This window comes from Mytilus trossulus, chromosome 8 (assembly GCF_036588685.1).
Source record: "Mytilus trossulus isolate FHL-02 chromosome 8, PNRI_Mtr1.1.1.hap1, whole genome shotgun sequence".
Taxonomy (NCBI): Eukaryota; Metazoa; Mollusca; class Bivalvia; order Mytilida; family Mytilidae; genus Mytilus; species Mytilus trossulus.
Window position 1 is genome coordinate 43324310 of NC_086380.1, and position 25762 is coordinate 43350071.

Here is a 25762-nt window from a genome sequence, read left to right on the forward strand (position 1 = left end):
TTGACAGATACTACTAAAAAGCATAGTTGATACACATTTATACTATCAGTCTTACTTCAAATTTATGAAATAATAATTAAAGCACTTTTCTATTTCAAGCAGGTTTCTAAAAAAAAAAGGAAAATCTTTTATACACAATTGCGAGTGTTGATGCATGCTTTTACACAAGAATAAAACAAAATTGGGGATTACAGATTTCATAAAACAATATATTTCACAAATCGAGCATTCTTTTCAAATATCAAATGTAGGTTACATGTGCATCTAAGATAATTCAAGTTTATTCTCATCAAATGACGAATAAGAATGTTTGCAGGTTATAACAGCCTTTTAGTGTTCATCATTTTGAACTCCTGTTGCGTAATCGATTTAATATCATTCAAATTTTTTGCCAGTAAGCTTTGATTATAATGTTTATTTAATTTCATTCGAACTATTTTCTAAAGAAATGGTATATAATACTAATGATATTTCGTCAAATAATTTGAATGTGAACTATTTTCTATAATATATGACAAATGAAGAGCTAAAACCCTGTTTCTCATCTATAACTTTAGATGCATAAATCACAAAACAGGTGCACGAACACATACATGCATGTTTTGACTAAAATGCATATATTTTGGAAGCTTGTAATGAAATTCGCCAGAGAACTTCCTTCAACCGGTATTCAGGCAAGTTATACGTATTGTTTATAAGACCACTATTTACAGTATCAAAACAAATACATTAAAAAAAATCCAAAAAGACTCGTCTAATTATTGAAACAATTAAAAACCAATTGTTCAAATAACAATTGAAGGTCTTTCCACCAATAAGGATCTGTTTTGATATGAAAATATTAAAATTCAGTTGAAAATGTCAGTTCCTATGGCTAAATGATATATAAATATGAATTTCAAGCAAAGGTCAAAATCTAGAACGTCCAATTAACCTTTGACCTTGACCTCAATTTCAAGGTCATAAACCAAGGATCCCAAATTAAAAGACCCTAGGTCTGTATTATGTATGGTTCATGAGTAATATGACTTTACGCATCATTCTTAATATAACAGGGGCAAAAATCCCATTTATTCTCTTCGCACCCTTCCAATCAAAATTTATAAGTTACGACATGTCGCAACTAACAATTTTGTAAAAATAATTTGTTGAAATCTTATAAGGTTAATGAAAAAGAGTGAAAATAAGCCAAAATCAAAATTTAGAATTTGACCTTGACCTTTGACCTTGACCTAATTTTCATTTTTTTGGACCAAGGATCTTAAATCAAAAGACCCTAAGCCTTTACTTTATAATGATAATGAGTTATAATACCATACAACTATAATATAAGATATAAAAGGGTGAAAAGTCGCATCAAATGTTTACGTACCCTTTTAACTAAAATTTACGTGTTACGCCATGTCGTAACACACATTTTGTGAAAATATTTTGTCGATATCTTATAGGATTTCTGAAAATAAGAGATAACAAGCCAAAATCATATTTTTGAACATGACCTTGACCTTTGACCTTGACCTCATTTTCATTTTTTTGGACCAAGGACCTCAAATCAAAAGACCCTAGGCCTCTATCACTAATGGTTTTCCAGTAACAAATTTATTTCATCTATTTCATTACAAAGGGGAAATAACTCTCATATGGAGTCTTTGTAAAGCTTCGGTGAAAATAAAACGTAACATCCTGAGCATATAACAAGCAATTTGGAAAAATAAATTTGTCGCTTTCTTTTACGGTTGCGGAGGAGATCTGATAACAAGAAAAACCGTGTTTGGGGAGATAATTCTTACAAAGAAACGTGTTCGGTTAAACAGGGTCAGTTTCAAAAGCGTATTGACTGAATGATATCATATACAAAAAAACTAAGCGACATTTTTTGAAACATTTTTACACCGCAAGAAAAAAATCAGGCGGAAGAAAAAAAAAAATTAATCAGAACAAATTCAATAGGTCTTTCCACAAGAAAGGTGGAAAGACCTAATAAATACTCATGAAAATATACAAATATAATAAAAGCTTCAATTTGAATTATACCATTGACACTAACAGTATTGGTGGTCTTCTGTAGACGAAACGGGCGTCTGAATCAAATACAAATTTCAAACCTGGGTATCTATGATGAGTTAATATACATTGGAAATATAACTGATATATCCATACACAGCTTTGGTGAAATTCATGAGACAACATTTTCAAATTGCTTTCCAAAATGCAAAGCAAACAGTAATTTATGAATTACGTTCAAAGCGCTTTCTAGAATGTCCTTCATCGGGAAAGCTAACCTTTAACATTTGAAATACAGAGCCTGATGCATAAAAACGTTCGAAACAAATAATAATGAGCCATATGATCTAAGGGTTAAAAAAATTCTCTTATAATGATTAAATCGGAGAAAGAGGGGGAAGGGGGGGGTCTGAGCATACACTTTTGAATTCTAGATAAATATAAAAACCTATGCATGGTAACGGACTACAAAAATAACAAATAAAATATTTAAGAAGCAACATCTTGAGCATCATTTGAATACAAATGATGATAAATTCACGTGCTCGGGAAATGTTTTACATTCTTGATATTGTCTAGATTCTTTCAGTTGACTTTTTCACAGAAAATACCATAATTATCAAAAGTCTACATCTACCTTTTAACTCTGGGATTTGAGTAAATTGAAACATTTCTTACAAAATAAGCTTTTCTTATCTCTCTATAACTTGTCTGCATACCTGAGAACATTTTTATAATATGCATCAGTATTCTATTTGACATTCCCCATCTTTGCTACCGTTTTGCCAGTATACCTGTTATAATCGAACAAATACTAGTAATAAGGACCGGAAACAAGGGAAGAGAGAGAGCCTTATACCGGTATACATAATAAAACACCCATATCATGCACCAGAACCGTGTATCAAAAATTAGTACGGGTATCAAAGTCATGATTTTACCATAATATATGTTATAGTTTAGATGAATAGGAAACAAGTGAACTGAAAACAGTCTTTACACAATAAGATCACATAGCATTCAATGTATATACGAACAGTATCCAAACAGTTCTCACTATTCATATTATCATCTGATAAAGCAGTCTGTTTTTCTCTGTAAAAAAATAGACATATCATTTGTTTATTCTAATCATGATAATGTTCTTATTCATAAGATAAACCCCGGGGTGTGTAAATGTTTTTGTCTTTGAATATTAGAAATTCTGTTAGCTAGTAGTAAATGTTAGTTTTCATTTAAACCAGATGCAAAGGCTTTGCGAATGTTTTCCTTATTTTTATGTTTATTTCCTAAAGATATATTTCACATCGCTATATATGGACATAATGTCCACGAAATTAAATTCAAACGCATGTTTTTTTGTCATTTTTAAAGAATTAAAAAGTAAAATCACAAAAATATTGCACTCAGGGGAAAATTAATTTGGAAAGTCCATAATCACATTGCAAAATCAAATAACAAAACGCATCAAAAACGAATGGACAAGAACTGTTATATTCCTGACTTGGTACAGGCATTTTCAAATGTAGAAAATGGTGGATTAAACCTGGTTCTATAGCGCTAACCCTCTCACTTTAATAACAGTCTCATCATAATTTAGACAATGTGCTTATTCATTTCCATTTACATCATATTTCAGATCAAGTTGATTGTGACAAATATTACTCAATTCAATTTAACCCAATGATGTTTGAAACTTTTCCTGTTGTAGACCAATACTAAGGGACATAATTTCTAAAAACACGGGACCGTTTGTGTCAATCATTTTCATTATTTGTTTCTAATCACTCCCCGCTCACATAATGTCTCTTAATACTTACAACTAACATCAGCATAAATATGAGATCCTGAATTGGGTATCGATGGCAACCTTCGGTTACTAACTGGTGTGCTTATTTTTGCATGACCTTTGTATTCAACCCGTGCTAGAAATATTATTAAGAAATCTTAAAATATTAGTTTAAACATGTACACGCCTCCGGGTGCGGGAATTTCTCGCTACATTGAAGACCTGTTGGTGACCTTCTGCTGTTGGGTTTTTTATTTGGTCGGGTTGTTGTCTCTTTGACACATTCCCCATTTCCATTCTCAATTTTATTTACAATGCATATATGTTCTATTCTTCTCCTAATTGTGTTATACTGCAATACCAGTGGTCAGGTAAGTCAGCTTCCTTAATAATCATGTATTCTTCAGTTTTCTCATCTGTCAGGAATTATCGAATCACTAACATAATAGGTTTATTATTTGTCAATTTAAACATTTACACGTTATATCTAAACAGTAGATAACAAACACACAAATTCATTTAATGGTAAAGATGGTGATTCGTAGACACTTAATAATTTTCAAATTTCTACGTATAAAAATATACAGTAACACTCTCATGTTTGCAATGTGTGTCAGCAAGCACTGATTGCGTGTTTAAATGCTAGTCCAGATTAAAAAATAGAACGACTCATTTGTCTTAACTTTCAATAGGCAGGGCTACAATTCGGATGAAAAAGCATTCAATACCCTATTCATAGCTCGCTGTTTTGTGTGAACAAATGATCCGTATTGACGGGGTACTTCGGTCTATAATGGTTTAATTTTACAAAATTTAATTGTGACTTGGATGAAGTTTTTTCTCCTTGAGACTCATACAATATCGTCTTATATTTACAATTACCTGGATGTCTGTTTCCAGTTTTATGTTTGGTTATGAAATGATCAATATCATTGTCTATATCACATTTTTCCAATATAAGTCTCACATTTTCACAACACTGAAAAAGACCAACCATCAATTTATAGACAGTAGTTGATAAATTTAAAACAAGGCAAATTAAACCAGTGCAAATGCTCAATGATTTGCTACTGTCACATATGTCATTCTTGCTAATAGTAACTCCGCCAATAAGATAACAGAATAGTTATTTTTGTATGATGCAATCGGTCAACTGTTGTTTAACTTAACATGTATATATACACAATTTAATTGTCTGTAGTGTGTTGTCTCCTGTATCCTTTAGGGTAATCACAAAAATCACTTAGATCAAAAATCAAAATAGTAGCTGCACACAACGCAATGTCCTGTAGAAGAGACTGAGTAAGTGTTTTTCAAATCTTTTGAGCCATTTTTTAGGGGGATTTTGATTTTTTCCCCAAAAGTGTGACGTGATGACATTAGGTTTCAGTCATGCCTTACAACTCCAATTTCCGGTGTGTCAAAACATGGAGGGAAACAAAATAGTCCATTGTTTTCTGAATCTTTTTCTGGACTCAATTTTTTCTGTTTGTTATAGGTTTTAGCTGAATTGAAAAACATATAATTATATATATTTTTTTTAAATCCTGCATCTTTTCGGAGATATCTATCCAGGAAAGTGGAAGAATATCATGGAAGTGGTGCGGTTAAATCACAATTTAACATTAGTACATACAGAATATGAACATATTTTTTTCTATTTAGCATTTTTTTCTATTTTTATTTTCAAAGATCAGCTGTTTTGCATGTTAGCCTATTGAGCAGTCAATTACAAGACTACAACCATTAGATGACAGAGAATCGACAGAGGCGATTCCTTATGTACCGCTACTGATGGGTGAATACAATAAACATACCCTATCAAAATATAGAGAGAGATAAAAATCACAATAGAATTCGACAATCGCTGAGAAATTCTCCGACTTTGAAAGGACAAGCACTTAGCCCTAATAAACTTCTGGTTGAAGGCCATAGTTTGACCAATAAATGTTTACTTTTTTTCCATGATGACTTGGATTGTTTATACTACTTTTTACATGTATCTTGACCATAACCCTCGATGAATTTACCTACCTGATCATGATCAACATTAGCCTGTGAGTCTATGTTTGTACACTTCCATAAATAATCACGTAAATGGTCAATTCTTTGTTCATCTAAATCTTGGAATTTCTATGTAAAAAATAAAATTTAACTTATTTAATTAAAAATTAATTAATATGTGAAATTATTAATTGAATGACACACTTTGATCATTGAAGAATTTTATTTATCCATCTTTTCTCCTTCAGCTTGTCTTCATTTTTTTTCTACTTATAGTTTAATATTTATATGCTCTTTAATTTCTATCTGTCTTATTTATATTGAAAACACATTGTATATGCACAAGTAAATGATATATACACGAAATTTCCTTAGTCTGCAAAATTGTCTGGATCGAATGGTTTGTTATTTCAAAGTGTGAATAATGGGGAAAAATAAAGCAAATGATCGAAAAACTCACTTTACATAAACTAGACATTTCTTTCTCCCATGTTGACATCTCTTCTTGGACTTGCTTCACAAGGTTTTGATATAGCGTATCTGAAAGGGAAACACAATAGTTTAATTCACGTAAAGGTAAATGATTAAAATCCATCAAAAGTTTCCTTGACCCTTTGTTACGATCTTACGATCTTATGTCTTACACTGACATTTTGTTTATGAAGCCCGTTAATTTAGATACGATCTATGTTAACGTGTGTATATTTATCCTGTTGGCATTGTTTATTTGTTTATTGGCATTCCATAAGATCATGCGATTTTCATACTGTTTTAGACTTCTTTACACAAAATCCGTTCGATGTGAACTGATTGATAGAAGTATGCTCGTACTTGGTGAGAGTGGTAGTTGGTAAAATTTCAGACCAAACAATTTTTTTAAAACTTATACCATTTGATTTTCTTGCCATCTTGACTTCGTATGCAACATCTTAAACTTTGAATATTTTGAAGTTTACTAGGGCAATGTTAGAAAATATTAGCAATAACATTCGTTTTTTTTTTTTTTTTTTTATTCAACAACAATATATCACATGCTGTTAACAGATTTCTTCACTGGTACAGCTATTTCAGTAAAGATCCCTGTTTGTTAGTACCTTAAGACCAGGGTATCTTCAGGTAGTATTTTTTTTATAATTTTGTTAGTTTATATATTATTTGTCGTTATACATTATTTATCATTAAATACATTAATTCTCTATAATTTTACAATTATAACTCTGAATAGGAACTTTATATATATATATTGTAACTATCTGATAGATGTTGGGGATAAAAACAGAATCACGGGTTATCTAAGCGTGTTCCGAATTTGATTTGTGGTTTAATGTATTTCTCTGTTATCCGGTATAACGGTAAATTCATTTGTTATTTTTTGTGTGGATTAATTACTTTCACCACGTGCTTTCCAAATTTAAATGAATTAGCCACGGAAGGTAGGTTTACATAAGAATCTTGTTCTCATAATGTATTAAGCATGATTTGCATATCTTATGTATAATATTAAGTTACAGTATGTAGATTTAAGGAAAAAGTATATTTGTACTTTCACTTTCAAAACTCAAAAAAACAAACACCTATCAAACAATTGAAGTACAAGGAGCTCTGTAAAATACATAAAATATTGCAATACTGTCAATAATGCTATCAAATATAAGAATATATCTTTTCTAGTATCCCTTTACTTTCAATATTACTATATTTTTTTTGTAATAATAATCCTATTTTAAATTCTGACCTAAAAACATTATATATGTTGATATTTTGTGTTCTATATTCTGACAAATAATGTATTTTGTGAATAGTAAATACAATAATTGTAAGTAGAAAGTTTATTTCATAATAATGTTCATCATTAATTTTATATCCCCAGATTATTTTTTTTTCAGTGAGAATGTGTCTACCAATCTTAACTAATTCAAGTATCTTATATATTTCTCCCCAAAACTCATCTAAAAAGTGGCATGTTACAAAAAAATGTTTATAGTCTTCTGTAACGTTACAAAAATTACAAGTAGAGTTCTGGCTTATTTTCCATTGTTTTAATAAGACTTTGTTTGGAAGAATAAAGTGTAATAATTTCCATCTGCACATTTTCAGTTTATTATCTTTTAAGTAATTATGAATAAATTTTTGCACATATTGAGCTTCAATTTGTATGTTTTCACATTTCAAAATATTATTCCACTTATGATATCCTATTGGAACTTCTTTATCATATTCTATTAAAATTGAATAAATTTTCTTTGAATCTAATTTTTCTAGTTTATGTTGGCAATTATTTTTTTCACTTATATATAGTGAGTTATTTATTAAAACACTAGTTTTTATTGAACATTCTTCATTTAATATTTCTAACCATTCTTTTGGAATTGCTTTTCTCAATTTTGAGAATTCAGCTATCCAGTTTGATTTATTTTTTAACTTTAAACTTATAATTTTTTTCTGAAAAGACTCCATTTTCATTAATGATATCATTTATATGAATGATATTACTGTCTATCCAATTTTGAAAAAGGAGTGTTTTCTTTTGAAATTTAATTAATTGATTTCCCCAAATAACTTCTTGACGGATAAGTCTGTAATTATTTGGATTTTTAGTTTTATTATTTTTATTTTTTAACCATACTTTAATCATATCATGATAAAATTCTGGTAGCTCTTTAGTACCCGGTATAGAATATATACTATTAGTATTCATCCTTAAGATAAGTAGATTGCTACCAAATTTATTAAGATAAAATTTTGGTATAACCATCCAATTAAGAAATTTATCAGCAGTTAATCTTTTTATCCAACCTATCTTTATAGATTCTATATATTTATCTATATTTACCATTTTTAACCCACCAGCTAGTTGGTTATAGCTTAATACGGTGCGTTTAACTTTTTCTGTCTTATTGTTCCATAAAAATTCATATATGATTTTTTAAAATTTATCCAAGTATTCTTTGCTTAAGGTTGACACTGTAGCCAAATAAGTGATTATAGGAATTATTAAAGATTTAATAACTGTTATTCTTCCTATCATGGTTAAGTTCCTTTTTTTCCAGTTTGATATAATTTTTTTAGTCTTTTCTAGCTGTTTATCAAAATTTAGTTTTTGACACTCTTTTTTATTATGCCCAAAATATATCCCGAGACTCTTAATTGGTTTTTCTGTAAAGTTAATATTTTCATATTTTTCTTTACAATGTTTTTGCTTCCCTAGCCAAATACCCTCTGTTTTAGATCTGTTAAGTTTTAATCCTGAAAGTGATCCAAATTTTTCAATCATGTTAAGAGCTTTTGAAATATCTTGTTTTGATTTGAGAAAAAGAGTAGTGTCATCTGCTAATTGACTTATTTTTAAAGTGTGGGTTTTTCCATCTATCTTGATTTCAAATCCTTTTAGGTTATGGTCTTGCCTAATTTTACAAGCAAGAATCTCAACAGCAATAACAAAAATTATCGCACTGCAAGGGCAGCCTTGACGTATACCACGATATATACTCATGGGTTTAGAGATCCACCCATTGTTTAAAACTGAACTTTTTATGTCAGTGTATAAAAGTTTTATCCATCTCATCATAGAATTTTTAAATCCAAATTTTTGTAAAGCAAAGAACATAAAGTCCCATTCTAATGAATCAAATGCTTTCGAAAAATCTAAAAATAATAAGGCACCCTCTATATTAAATTTGTCTGCATAATCTATGACATCTTGAATTTGTCTAATATTATATCCTATGTATCTTTTTTTAACATACCCATTTTGGTCTCCATGAATAATTTGTGGTAATACTTTAATTATCCTTTGAGCAAGTGAATAAGCAACTAATTTTGTGTCAACATTCAATAATGTTATAGGTCTATAATTGTCTAAACTGAGAGGATCATTTTTTTTATGTAAAAGGGAAATAACTCCTAATTTTTGTGAATTTGTTAACTCCCCTTTATCAAATGAAAGATTAAAAGTTTTGACTGCAAACTCTTTAAGATGTTCCCAAAAAGTTCTATAAAATAACATTCGTAACTTTTTGTACTTTGTGTACTATATATAACAAATGTACCGCTGTTCGAAAGTCATAAATTGATTTTAAAAAGAGAAAATAAATCCGGGTTAAAAACTAAAACCGAGGAAAACACATCAACTTTAATAGGAACACAACAAACAACAGAAAAACTAGAGTGCAGCAAAAAACCAAACGACAATGTAACAAATACAGAAATGAACTATAAATTAACAAAAGTATACGGTATATTAAAATTGTACATTATTAACCACTGTGGAGTACACTTACAAATGCGCTTCTTTTATTGTAATTTTTAATTTTGTTATAAATTAAATAACAGGACATTGAATCTAACCGAATCTTAAAAATATTTCATATGCTAAAATATATACTTTTGTATATAAAAAGCATTTATTTTAAAAGATGCACGTCTTTTTCACTAATCTCGTACACATCTGTATGTCTCTGAGACCAGCTGAGGACCGCCTCCAGGAGCGGTGTTTTCTCGCTGCGTTGAAGACCCATTGGTGACCTTCGGCTTTTGTCTGCTCTTTGTTCGGGTTGTTGTCTCTTTGACATATTCCCCATTGCCATTCTTAATTTTAATTTTTCAGATATTTCACAAACCAGCACAGTATGTCAACAGTACATGCTCCCGCTGTTTCTATTAAGATCTTTAAGCATAAAACACACTTAATTTAGCCAAAGACATGTCATTAATTACTTACATGTCGAAAATTACTTACTACATTGAATAAGATTTCATTCTTGTTTTACCTTGACATAAAAAAAAAAATACCTGTTTTCTCTAACTCATCCCTTGCTTTGTCAGCTTTTGTTCTGGTCTAAAAAATATATATGCAAAATAGATATTCAACTTGTGTATTATTTTTTTCTGTGTAGCTTAGTAACTATTTCATTCTATTTTGTGTGTTGCAGAGCATATTTTGAAACTTTTTGAAAATGACTAAGAATTAAAGTAAACATCGGTTGCCTCCAGCTTTTTTCTGTCCTTTTGTAGGGTTGTTTGTCTCTGTTACATTCACACTTTCAATTTAAGAATTATTAAAGTGTTATTAAACTAAAAAGATAAGCAATCATGCAGCAAAACTGAACCAGCCAATAAAAATACAGACACCCCTAGTATTAAAATTCCTTTTCTGAAGACCCAATGATTTATTAATCATCTTTTTGGTCTGTGGGATATTCACTCAGAAAAACAGCCCATTTTGTACATGTACCTCCAGCACAAAAGGTTATGTCACTTACAACAATATGGGTAACCAAAATGTAAAGACCTCTGATTCCACTGAGGGGAGAGAAAAAAGCCGTTAAGGATATATTAAGTTATTAGTTTATAAGCAGCCGAAATATACTCGTCGAGACACTTTGAAGAAAGGTAACAACTCATGCCTCAATATTTCCTATAAAAAAAACTAGCTGCTTACATTAATCGTTTGTATAGACTAAAAGCAAAGAGAGAAAAAAAGTCATTTACCAAGGTTAAAAATCACGCTACCAATCAATTGAAAAAAAACAAATCATATGATATATGAAATACGATTGATTGGTTGATTGGTGTTTTACGCCGCTTTCGTCACTTTTCAAAGGCTATTCCGTTCCATTTTTTTTTTAATTTTAATTTAATTTTTTAATTTTTTTTCGTTAAAATCAGTGTTTTGATGGAGGAAGCAAGAATGTAGATTTTCCTATGCTTTTTTTTTTAATATAATGATTAAATTAAATTTAAAAGGGGCACTGTGTTATTTTCAAGCTAAATGTCGTGCAAAATTGTAGATTGTTCATGACAAAAACACATTTTGTGAATAAAAAGAAATCAATGAGATAGAATTTTGCAAAAAAAATAAGAAAAGATAGCTTTTAATTAAAATATGCTTTAAGAAAATTTATAAAAAAAATAAAAATTGTGTCACCGACCTTCTGTTCTAGCTACAAGTAAAAATTTAAAATTCCTCTATCATTCCTGTATAAAGCAATTTCTATTTGAGTTATCTCCCCTTGAATAGCTAAGTTGGCAATTTGATTCAAACAAACACAAATATTTTGATCGGCAAAATTTTAATAAATCAGTCTCAATAATACAATACATCACTAAAATTTCTTTATTCCAACAAACAGTCTAACCCATTAATTATCAATCTGTCTCAAACTTTGCAGATATAAATAAAATTTATAATTTTTGTTTCTTATGTATAATTCAGAGTTTAGTATGACGTCCATTATCACTGAACTAGTATACATATTTGTCAAGGAACCAACTAAAGGACGCCTGCGGGTGCGGGATTTTCTTGCTGCATTGAAGACCCTCTGGTGGCCTTCGGCTGTTGTCTGCTCTGTGGTCGGGTTGTTGTCTCTTTGACACATTCCCAATTTCCATTCGCAATTTTAAAGTACTATACCTATTGTGAATAGCTATAATTTTAAGAATGCAAGATAAAATTTAAACTAAAAGTCCAGCAATATAAATGGAGAAAGAAGCTGTAACCTACATTAAATTTAAGAATTTGCCGAGTGCATACTACATTGTATATAATTTTACCTTATCCATTTCTTTAGGCGTGATGTTGCTACTGTGTTTCTCGTTGTACTTTAAGGCAGCTTGAGCACTGGAGTTTTCATCATACTTAGAAACATACACTTTTTGTTGCTTTAAAAATTAGGAATATAAGTCTAAATTACAAACATATTTTTTTAAATTTAAACCAAAACATTTTTTTTTTTAAAAGAATAAAGGATGACATTTCTTTTTTTTCCAATAAAAAGTCTTCGAAATAATTTTATGATTGAATATTTCTAAACGCTTTAAATTTGTATATTTTTCGGTCTTCTGATATAAAAAAAAAAAGGTTATACAGGATATCGAATGAATTATTCCTTGTTCTACCTCAAGAGTTGGTTTTATTGTCGTCATACATCAATCACATGACTTCGACGTAATATTCTACTAAAAGATTCAATCGGCAATACTCGGGTGAATTCGCTACTACGGAATCGACCGAGTTGTGACGAAGGACAAGAAGATGTGTAATTAAATTAGAAGGATAAATAGCAATAGGAAGTTTAAATATTGAAACATATATATCTAACCATCAATCTGCTTTCAAATTTCTATTAAAATCAACGTATGACGGTCTTCAAATCTAATGCAGTTATGAACCAAGACTACCATTATCAACATCGTTAACAGTCTACTACAAAAGTTATAAAGTGATATAAATACTGATACCGAATTACTCACATTATTAACCTTAGCGTATGTGTTTTTGGCAGCACTATGAAGCTTTGATACTTTGTCCTCCCACTGTAAAAAAAATCATATTCATTGAAATGTTAGTCTTTTTTTTTCATTGATTTGTGCCTTGGTAGGTGAAGTCGTTTCCAATTTCATTATTTAAGTTGTGTTGTGCTGTTACACCATATGTTAGACGGATGGTTGGGCGGTCACACGTTTATCCCCAACACATTCTTTATGTGTCTGTCTAATTCCAGGAACATGTATTAAAGTGTTCGTCAATGTTTTCTCTTTTTATTGTTTAAGTATGGGTCGCTAATGTTTTTTATTCTTTTGAATTGTTTCACATTTTTCAATCAATGACCTTTTAAAGTTTACTATATACTGTATGCGTTTCGCTAATTACTAATGGTCGTATAATAGCAATAAAAATCACTTCTCCTTTTTAATATAGTGGGAAAGTGCTTCAGTAAAAAAAAAAATGTTTGCAATATACCAGCAATGTCCATCATACTATCAGCTGCTGATCAATTGATTGATTGAAGTTTGCTTCATGTCCACTTGCATTATATAGATGTTTAGTTATTATCAAAACATTGCATTTGAATATATTATACAAAAACAAACATTCGGAATAATGGTATTAATTTAGTATTAAGCTCCATGCTACCAACTATAGCTACAATAAACAAATTTACCGACCTTATTACAAAACCTTTACATAGGCAACACGATTACCATTTGATCAGTAATTTAACTTAGGCCTAATAAAATAATATGTGTGGGTTTTTTTTATAACATCGTAGGTAGAAATTCTTACTTTGACAATTCTAATTGAAAACCGACCAAAAAAACTTTAAGGTGGCCTATTTTTAAGCTTAAAATATAGAGTAGAAATTGGAAACACACATATTTTTTATTTGGCCTTATGAAAATGAAAGGAGAACAATCGTGAATAAAAACTTAATTTTACCTCTTTTGTGACTTTCTTTTGTTCAGTATTAAATGAAGTTAGTTCATTTGCTACGTTGAGAAAATGTTTCGCTGCCAAGTCATGATGGTGTGCTATTCTTTCCGTTTGTTGTTTCATTTCTCTCCAAGCAATTTCTAAGCCCCTATTTTGAAACGAAAAACACTTTTCAAACGAAAAACAAAAATTACTGAAAAGCAACACTAGTGACAGATGTGCTTCTAAACTCTTTTCGAGCACATGTACATACATAAAGCGCAAACACGTTTAAGACGAATAAAAAGAAATATGGATTACGGTAAAATACATTGTAATCAATTAATCATTCAAAAGATGAAGATTGAGACGACACTGAACAGCAATAAATAAACTCATCATAGATACCAGGATTAAAATTTTATATATACGCCAGACGCGCATTTCGTCTACAGAGACTCATCAGTGACGCTCGAATAAAGCGCGAATTCTTGTGTTTTTTTTTTTGGTTTTTTTTGCTGTACATGTGCTGTACATGTACTGATTTTGTGGCATGTGTGGACACCCCGGTCTAAAAGAGGGACGAAAGATACTAAAGGGACAGTCAAACTCATAAATCGAAAATAAACTGACAACGCCATGGCTAAAAATGAAAATATACAAACAGAGAACAATAGTACACATGACACAACATAGAAAACTAAAGAATAAGCAACACGAATCCCACCAAAGGGTGATCGCAGGTGCTCCGGAAGGGTAGGCAGATCCTACTCCACATGTGGCACCCGTCGTGTTGCTTATGTGATAACACATCCGGTAAATAGTCAAATTTGGTAGGTCACTTTCATGAAAGGGAAGGGGATCGTAGTTACGACGGTTTAGTCTATATAACCACATAAACTAAGACGACAACCACTGAACATCAGATTCGAAAAAACGTATTGCTAGGTGACGTGTAAATTAAAATCATTTCTGCTATAAACTTGAGGTAAATTACGGAAAAAGGGTAAAAAAAAATATAGTATGCCATTTTAGTTGCATTACCCTAAATCTTCTTTGTTGTCTTGTTTGTTCAGTTTCTGTAATTCTTTAACATACTGAGTTTCAATTTTTGATCTGAAATAAAATTAGAAATGGAACTTTAATGAATAGCATGATGAGGTTAAAGATTAAATAAAAAAGTGTTTTTAGACAAAAAAGAGTTAATTTTGTGGCAAATACGTTGGCTTCTTTGTTCGATAAATGTATATATTACATGTACTAATGGTTTTTTTTTCTGTCAGTGTTGATATATATGTGTGATGTTTGTTGAAGCCCGCTTCCGGGTGTGAGTGAACACCGATTTGTGGCATTCTGCTATTTATCTGCCCTTAAGTCTGGTTGTTGTCTCTTTGACATATTCCCCATTTCCATTCACCGTTTTGTCTGCTTGATCCCAACAATTGTAGTACCCACATCAAAATATTGATGTAAATTAACACTGAGTAAAAATAAATTTGCGAGCGATTCATTACATGTATAATCGCGTTTTTCGCGAGTAGAAAACCGCGAATATTAATCGTCGCTTATATCGTCGTAAAACATGGATCTTTCTTTATTTACCTACATTACAAAAAAATGGAAATAGCGAATTTAAACCACCGCGAAAAAGACTAGTAAATGCTAAACGCGAAATAAAGTATCCACGAAAATAAGTTTGTTTACAGTATTTATCCGTACCTTTGTCGTAAGTAGTCATCTATTTCTTTACACAGCTTTCTTCCATCTCTCATACGAGCACATAACACATCAAAACCTGAAGAGCTGTTTATATCCTCAACCTAATAAAATAATATGAAAAGACATAAAACATCCATAAGAGGGCATAGCTACTATATTCTACATGCGAATATGGTCTTCGAACAAAAAGATATCGGAATGAGAATGTCGTTTTACAAACCCCAAGAAATTAGTTGTATCCTCGACCTGATGTAATAATTTAACTAGAGGCTCTTAAGAGCCTGTGTCGCTCACCTTGGTCTATGCGCATATTCAACAAAAGACACAGATGGATTAATGACAACATTGGGTTTTGGTGATGGCGATGTGCTTGTAGATATTAATTTACTGAACATTCTTGCTACTTACAATTATCTTCATCTAATAACTTGGTCCATTAGTCACAGAGGGAAATATTTTGTTAAAAAACATAAATTTACAAAATTTATGAAAATTGTTAAAAATTGACTGTAAAGGGCTGTAACATGGTCACTTATTTGTAGATCTTACTTTGCTGAACATTATTGCTGTTTACAGTTTATCTCTATCTACAATGATATTTAAGATAATAACAAAAAACGGCAAAATTTCCTTAAAAATAACTAATTCAGGGACAGCAACCCAACAACCAATTGTCCAATTTGTCTGAAAATTTCAGGGTAGCTAGATCTTGACTTCATAAACAATTTAACCTCTTGTCAGATTTGCTCTAAATGCTTTGGTTTTTGAATTATAAGCCATAAATTGCATTTTACCCCTATGTTCTATTTTTAGCTGTGGTGGCCATCTTGGTTGGATGGCCGGGTCACTCCACACATTTTTTAAACTAGATACCCCAAAGATGATTGTTGCCAAGTTTGGATTAATTTGACCCAGTAGTTTCAGAGGAGAAGATTTTAGTAAAAGCTACCGCCGGACGACGACGACGGACGACGGACGCCAAGTGATGAGAAAAGCTCACTTGGCCCTTTTAGCCAGGTGAGCTAAAAAGGCTTAAAACATCAGTAAGAGGGCAGAGCTACACCTATACCAAGACGAAAATGGTCCTAGAATAAAAAAATATTGGTATGAGAGTGTCGTTTTATATCTTATAGATCAAAAAGACCCAGATAGTTGTCACAAACTAACATCAAATGCTGTGGTACTGCTCATATCTTCCTTTTATGTCTGTGGGTATGGGTTTTACTCATTGTTGTATGCCGTACTGTGACCTATACTTGTTTATGTCTGTGTCATTTGGTCTGTACTGTTGAGTTGTCTCTTTGGCAATCATACCACATCTTGTCTCTTTGGCAATCATACCACATCTTGTCTCTTTGGCAATCATACCACATCTTGTCTCTTTGGCAATCATACCACATCTTGTGTCTTTGGCAATCATACCACATCTTGTCTCTTTGGCAATCATACCACATCTTGTCTCTTTGGCAATCATACCACATCTTGTCTCTTTGGCAATCATACCACATCTTGTGTCTTTGGCAATCATACCACATCTTGTCTCTTTGGCAATCATACCACATCTTGTCTCTTTGGCAATCATACCACATCTTGTGTCTTTGGCAATCATACCACATCTTGTCTCTTTGGCAATCATACCACATCTTGTCTCTTTGGCAATCATACCACATCTTGTCTCTTTGGCAATCATACCACATCTTGTCTCTTTGGCAATCATACCACATCTTGTGTCTTTGGCAATCATACCACATCTTGTCTCTTTGGCAATCATACCACATCTTGTCTCTTTGGCAATCATACCACATCTTGTCTCTTTGGCAATCATACCACATCTTGTGTCTTTGGCAATCATACCACATCTTGTCTCTTTGGCAATCATACCACATCTTGTCTCTTTGGCAATCATACCACATCTTGTCTCTTTGGCAATCATACCACATCTTGTGTCTTTGGCAATCATACCACATCTTGTCTCTTTGGCAATCATACCACATCTTGTCTCTTTGGCAATCATACCACATCTTCATATTTGTATATATTTATATTAAATATTAGTCAGAAGCAGCTATTATTCAATAGATTATTTGATTCTTTTCTTTTTTGCTGAACGTCCAGTTGCAAATGTTACATTTATGTTCTGGACGAACAAAGTAACAATAAGTCCAATTAGTATGTTCTGAAGATAGGAAAGTTAGGTCACATCAGGACCTCTTAAATAGCTGTTGCAAATGTTTATTAATGCACAGAGAATCTGAAACTCTCCCTATTATAGATACCAGATTTAATATCCAACTCCGACCGGATGTAGATGAAAAGATAATTGTATAGCTGTTAGTACAATAGGTATAATTAAACCTATTGTTTTAATTGAAAAAAGTTTATTTCCGACTTTGAAATCATTTCCTTGTCAAAATCTGCTAGAACAAATAAAAAATTAAAAGGAAAATGAAACAGGTAGCGAAACACGTGCATGTGTACATGTGCGTTTACAAGTTTGTCATATTTGTATTTATTTTTTATACTATCACGAAAAGAGCTTTGTTCTCAAATTTGTTTGAATTTTATTGAGTCCTTTGAAGTTGAAGTTTGAGAGCTTGGATTTACCTTAACAGAAATCCAAAGCGGTTCTGCCATTTTGCATTTTAAAAAAGTACAGATAATAATAATAAGCTTTTACAATTTCATAAAAAAAAAAAATATATGAAAATAAAGTTACATAAAAGAACATTAATTTCACACACAAACAGTCAATCATAAATACTCCCACATTGAGAGACAAAAGTGGTCATGTGTCGTTGGTTTTAAATAAGTGCACAATTATGTAATAAGTCCGGTGTTACTTGACGTAAAAGGGGCACTTATACAATTGACATCGCTTTAAAGGCATTTTCATCTTAGATATACTTGAATATAAGTGATTTCCGAAATGTTTCAGGTTTATTCATTCTTTGTATAACGATGGTATTTCAACGACCTTAACAATGCATTAGGGTCTATCAGGAGCGGCATTCATAAAGCTTTACGGTATGGTCCGAGCATGAAAAATGCTGAACTTTTCATGTTTTTTAATTCAACTTTCGCTATTTAACTAATATTACTGTTTGTCACTGTCAGTCTGACTTTTCCAAAAACAGATTTATTGTTTTGTATGTTCGACTATTTTCCTAAAGTTGTTTCATATCTTATTTCATGGGCTGCATATGATAGCACTTAAGGGAGACTAAGTGGTCCTCCTTTGAAATACATGCTCGTAGATTCTTTTGAGGGTATATAATTACCAATAAAAGTCGCATCAGAATAGAGACATTAGTTCAATCCAACCCGTTAGTATTTAATGGATATACATACGAAGGCGAAGTAAAATTTCTATACCCAATTCAACCTTTTGAGATATATATGCGTTAAGATTATTGAGAATGTCAATGAAGACGTACATTTGTAGTATGACCTTTAGCCTTAATAATGTACACACAATATATACAAATATGACATAGATGTTTTGTTATGGGAAATCTAGTTAATTGCCGAAAAAATATTACATCCTTTAGTACAGTGGAAGGTCGTCAATATAAAAATGAAATCTAAAACTAAACAAGAAAGAGAAGTAAATACATGTACACTAAATGGGTAACCTTTTTAAAATATGGGATATTATTATCTCAAAATATGGGGAAATAGCGTATTCTGACGCCATACTTTTTTAAGTTTCCCTACTCTTAAAAGTGAGCAAGGCAAGATTATATTTTGCCGCCTTCTATTCTTATCAAAATCTAGTGGCCCCATGCAGCTTGTCTGGCAAAACAGCCGTTGGACGTCAGAGTAATCTTGGACTGATCAAAATCAAATCTCTAAGCGCTCCCGTTATCTGATATATCGCGAAGGATATTAAAATAAAGGTTTTTTTTAACGAAAGCAAGTGAGAGGTTTGATTTTAATCAGGACTGGTCGCCTTCTTCAAGCTGTTCCTTGCTTTTTTCAGCAAAAACATAATTGAAAATCAAGATTCATCTAAACTCATGTTTGGCTTGTAATTCTCTGGTACATAACACCTATACATGACTATATATATATATATATATATATACAACTCGTCTAAACATCAACCCAACAATGTTAGATCTGTAAATTTGCTTTCGCAAATTTTTGATTCTTCCCTCGCCGGGATTCGAACCCATGCTACTGTGATATCGTGACACCAAATCGCCTGCACTGCAGCCGTCCCGCTATATATTGAGAGCCCAGGTGGTCGTGTGGTCTAGCGGGACGGCTGCAGTGCAGGCGATTTGGTGTCACGATATCACAGTAGCATGGGTTCGAATCCCGGCGAGGGAAGAACCAAAAATTTGCGAAAGCAAATTTACAGATCTAACATTGTTGGGTTGATGTTTAGACGAGTTGTATATAATATATTATTATGTTTTATAGTAAAACATGAATTTGCCAAGGCCAGTCCAATGTATGTACTGTCTTCCGATACTAAAATAAAATTTCCGCCTTGTTTGTTATTGAAATTATGGTACAAAAATTAGTATAATTTCATATTCCTTTCCAGTTTTTTAATTCGGGAAATTAAAAGAAAGATTTATCGATTATATTGTTTAATTGAATACAGGAAATGTAACTGAAACATAAAAACATTTTTTTTAATTTACCAGTTAAAGGACATTTCCATAAATATATAACATAACTAGATCTATTTAAATATTAATATTGAAGTTTGAAGCAGTTTGTGTCATATATCATGAATACCACATATCCCTTGTTTTTCTTATATATTACACACAATTAAAAAGATAAAGGGGTTTTAGATCCAAAAGCGCCGAAGTAATTTCAAACTAAGGCCGTTGTTCAAAGTCTTAGACTATATTGTAAACAGTAACAGAGCTTTCTATATACTTGTATAAATATTAAAGTCATTCGAGTTATCCTCTTTAAAACAAAGAATATTGCTAGTATCACATAAAACAAGGAAAATACCGATGCCGATTCCATACGATTTCCAATTTCCCAGACTGTCAAACGTGAATCAGACAAGACGGTATCTGCAAGTAAGTCAGGCAAGACGGTATCTGTCAAGTGAGTCAGACAAGACGGTATCTGTCAAGTAAGTGAGGCAAGACAGTATCTGGCAAGTGAGTCAGACAAGACGGTATCTGTCAAGTGAGTCCGACAAGACGGTATCTGGCAAGTGAGTCAGACAAGACGGTATCTGGTAAGTAAGTCGGGCAAGACGGTATCCGGCAAGTGAGTCAGACAAGACGGTATCTGGCAAGTGAGTCAGACAAGACGATAACTTGCAAGTGAGTCAGACAAGACGGTATGCGGCAAGTGAGTCAGACAAGACGGTATCTGATAAGTAAGTCGGACAAGACGGTACCTGGTAAGTGAGTCAGACAAGACGGTATCCGGCAAGTGAGTCAGACAAGGCGTTATCTGGCAAGTAAGTCAGGCAAGACGGTATCCGGCAAGTGAGTCAGACAAGACGGTATCTGCAAGTAAGTCAGGCAAGACGGTATCTGGCAAGTGAGTCAGACAAAACGGTATCTGAAAGTAAGTCAGGCAAGACGGTATCTGTCAAATGAGTCAGACAAGACGGTATCTGTCAAGTAAGTCAGGCAAGACGGTATCTGTCAAGTGAGTCAGACAAGACGGTATCTGCAAGTAAGTCAGGCAAAACGGTATCTGTCAAGTGAGTCAGACAAGACGGTATCTGGCAAGAAAGTCAGACAAGACGGTATCTGTCAAGTCAGTCGGGCAAGACGGTATCTGGTAAGTAAATCGGGCAAGACGGTATCCGGCAAGTGAGTCAGACAAGACGGTATCTGCAAGTAAGTCAGGCAAGACGGTATCTGGCAAGTGAGTCAGACAAAACGGTATCTGAAAGTAAGTCGGGCAAGACGGTATCTGGCAAGTGAGTCAGACAAGACGGTATCTGCAAGTAAGTCAGGCAAGACGGTATTCGGCAAGTGAGTCAGACAAAACGGTATCTGAAAGTAAGTAGGGCAAGACGGTATCTGGCAAGTGAGTCAGACAAGACGGTATCTGCAAGTAAGTCAGGCAAGACGCTATTCGGCAAGTGAGTCAGACAAAACGGTATCTGAAAGTAAGTAGGGCAAGACGGTATCTGGCAAGTGAGTCAGACAAAACGGTATTTGCAAGTAAGTCAGGCAAGACGGTATCTGCAAGTAAGCAAGGCAAGACGGTATCTGGCAAATGAATCAGGAAAGACGGTATCTCGCCGATTTCCTCCTTTTTTTTTAGCAGAACAGTTAATTTAAAATCAAGGATCGTGACACTGACCTAAACAATAATCTTAATTCAATGCGGTCCTGACATGCTTGTCAGATACAAAGTACGTGTACATGACTACTTTACATTTTTTTATAATCAAAGTAAAACATGATCTTTCCAAGGACAGTTTGTATACATGTATACAACGTTGTGCAACCTCTGTCTTACTATATAATACACAATTTATAATTTCCTCTTCGTTTTTAACTGAAAGTTTGTTACATTAATAATTAGTAATATAATTTCATATTCCTTTCCAGTTAATCAAAAAAGATATTTTTCGATAAGATGTTTTAAATGATTACAACGGGAAACTCAAGGTTTTTTTTAAATTACCGGTTTAAAACTACATCTTCATACCGGCTATACTGAATTCTACTTGTGTTATAATACAGTGGTCTAGCGCACACAATCGGACACAATTATAAAAGAGAAAGGGGGTTTAGATGGGACTGAAGTAACTGTTAGGGTTACGTCTTTGAAATAAAGGATATTATTGTTACAATACAAAAATAATAAAGGTAATTAAACTCATCCAAGATACCAGGATTAAATTTTGTATTTACGCCAGACGCGCTTTTTGTCCACAGTTGAGACTTATCAGTGGCGCTCGAATCCAAAATAGTCAAAAAGGCCAAATAAAGTACAAAGCTGGAGAGAATTGAGGACCTAAAAGTTTTGCCAAATACAAAAATAGCATAGAATAGAAAAACTAAGAATATGGGCTATCCATGATCCATGATACAAAATAAGTACACGCACAACAAACAAAACACACAGTAAGCAAATGAAACAGCGCTTGTATTTCTGTTCTTCATCTCAAACTCCAAGTGAGGCCTTCAACACGGAGCAAATAAAATCTCGGCTCACTGCAAGTTTAAGACGGCTTTATCACCGACTTGAGAGAAATTCATAAATCACAAGTATAAATACACCGGTACTTCCATAACTTTAAAAATGCAAAAGAGCATGCATATTCAAACGCGAAAACTACAATAACGGCCTTATTTCATGTACAAAACATTACATAAAGAAACGAAAACAAATATAATGTACAGCAACATATGACAACTACTGTGTTACAGGTATGACTTGGGATAGGAGCACACAGAATGTAGCGGTGTTAAACTTGTCTGCGGTCATAACTACTCCCCTAAACATGGCATAGTCGCTTAACGACACAATATAAGAACAAACTATATGGATCAGTTAAAAAAGGATAATTTATGATACTAATCTGATCAATAACAATGCATAAACACAGCTAAAAACAAGAATTTATCCCCAGTATACGGTTGCCCCATCCGTACAATCATTTTCTATATTCAGTGGACCATGGAAATGGGGGGGGGGGGAATCTCTACTTTGGCTTTAAAATTAGAAAAAAATCATATTATGTAGGGAACAAATGTACTAAGTTTCAAGTTGATTGGAATTCAACTTCATCAAAAACTACCTCGACCAAAAACTTTTACCAAAACTTTAACCTGAAGCGGGACAGACGGACGAACGGACGCACAGACCAGAAAAAAAAACAATGCCCATAAGATAAAATAAAATTTCCCATACGTTCGTAAACGAAATTATGGTACATTAATTAATATAATTTCATATTCTTTGTAAATTTCAGAAGTTTTTACTTTATTATTTTAATACCCGCATGATGTATTTCGTATGATGTTTAATAAGTAAATAATTACCACTCAACAATAACATTAATTATTGCATAGCAATATAATATGTCCAATAGAAAGCAACCAAAAGTTTGGGTGCAATAAATTCCAATATTGCACTAGTCGATTAATCTTCAAAATCCATGACGTCATCAACGACAAAATCTTAGTTTAAACCAATTTTTACTTTCAAATATTATATTTCTATACAATAAAAGGGTTATTGCATGAATATTGGGGAATATTGTCCCCTCGTGCAATATAAAATTCTACTCGGGACAATATTCCCCAATATTCATGCAATTACTAGTATCTTTATAAAGAATGGTAAATTGTGACACTTTGACCATAAACAAAAATTCTATTAGAAACTAAAAGCTATGGTTTTGTATTTTTTTTAAACTGTCTGCAACCTTCGATGCAAATTTTACAATTAATGTACAATGTACTTAAACATCAAAATTGTCTTCAGTTACAATATATACGTATGAACTGAATTACCTCTTCAATTAACGAACGTAATTTAATTTGCTTGAATACCTTTTGAAGATTATGATTTTGTGTCTGTACTGAAAACAAGTATTACTAAGGTTATTTCATGGAAGTAATAAAATACTTCCACGATTGTATATTATCTCAGTCAAATTTTGACCCAGTGTGGGAAAAATTAGGACAATAGATATTTCTTTGAACAAATCATTCAGTTTTCAAGGTAGCGAGGCACAATACCGATAGTATGTACACATGCATTTTTTTTTCATTAACTTAGAGGTATTTTATTGTTTTGTTATTTCATGTTTCAACGAATATAAAGACATTTAATATGTTAATATCATAGATAAAAAATATATTGCTACTTAAGTTTGCTATTTACTTTATAATATAGATCATCGTATACACAGTAAAAGTATTAAGTTTGTAGGGAATTTACCGTTCTCCTAGGTTTTTAAACTATTTAGGTGTTTAGGGTCAACGATTTGACTTCGTTTCATATATGTATAAAAATTAAATATAGATCACAAGACTGGTATTATTTATCGTGTTCATTGGATCGTAGTACCCCGAATAAAATAAATAACTAAGAGTTTCTGCATTAATATTTTTAGGTTCGCCCAAAGCTAAGACTTTGATGACACCAAAATGTACTAAAATTGTGTTCGGAAATGTAAATAATAAGTATTTACTTTGTTCAATGAACACTTTATTGCTCTTGAGTACAAATACAATTTTATTAAAAGTCAGAAATAAGAACTCCGAAACAGGAAGTTATTCAAACGAGATTCAATTTCAACGCATATCATTTATCAAATGCATAGAATTACTAAAATAAGATGTTTGATGTTTATACATTTACTTGTTAGCTTAACCACATATACATGATATATACTATTAAAAAGTACATGGTGATTTTTTTCAATATTTAGTATAATTATACGAATGTCACAAACTTCATATTACATCAATCATAATAAAACATATACTGCAGCTGTTTTATTGTTTCTCTCAAAACAAATTCAGTGTAAATTTTTGGTAAACATATCGGATTTGACAAGTAAAATTAACTTGTTTTACCTATACTAAACAATCCTCATATGTCTACGTGTATAAATCATATATCAAATATAATATTATATTTCTTAAATTAATTTTAAATCATGAATTAAAATTTTTTTAAATATTTCTTACCCAAAAATTCTCGACGAAACTTTTATTATGTCGACCCATATTTTAAACGTCTACCTTACTATCAATATAATCATCATTGTAAAAAGAAGGAAGTAAAATATTGCGAGCAGGTATACACAATGATAAATCTCAAGTGTTTACGAATGTGTATTACATGTATTAGGTGTTCTCGGAAGTAACAGACCGCAAACCTGTCAAAGAAAAATGTATGCACTAACAAACGTCGATTGTTCAATACTTGACATTGACAAGTACATGTCTGCAATTTATTATGTAGATGAAACATGCATTGAACAAGTATTGGACTCTCTTTATCTTTCTGTTTTTATCAATGGTCCGCATTCAAGTTATTAATATAAACGTATTAACAAGATGTTGTATGAGACAACTCTTCATCAGTCCAAA

The 25762-nt window shown here is 32.0% G+C and overlaps 1 protein-coding gene across 2 annotated transcripts; it reads right to left on the reverse strand.

The window, feature by feature from the left end:
- Window positions 1-1106: 1106 nt before the first annotated feature.
- On the reverse strand, window positions 1107-25526 carry LOC134680977 (proline-serine-threonine phosphatase-interacting protein 1-like). Of its 2 annotated transcripts, XM_063540302.1 has the most exons (13): window positions 25358-25526; window positions 15708-15808; window positions 15033-15104; window positions 14016-14157; window positions 13049-13111; window positions 12350-12457; window positions 11728-11739; window positions 10589-10634; window positions 6258-6337; window positions 5828-5926; window positions 4676-4772; window positions 3825-3929; window positions 1107-3099 (listed from the first exon to the last, which is right to left on the reverse strand). In XM_063540302.1, coding segments are annotated over exons 1-13 (966 nt in total). In that variant the 5' UTR covers window positions 25397-25526; the 3' UTR covers window positions 1107-3097. The 2 variants fall into 2 exon arrangements, with proteins under 2 accessions (XP_063396372.1, XP_063396373.1); XM_063540303.1 differs by lacking the exon at window positions 11728-11739.
- Window positions 25527-25762: the final 236 nt, after the last annotated feature.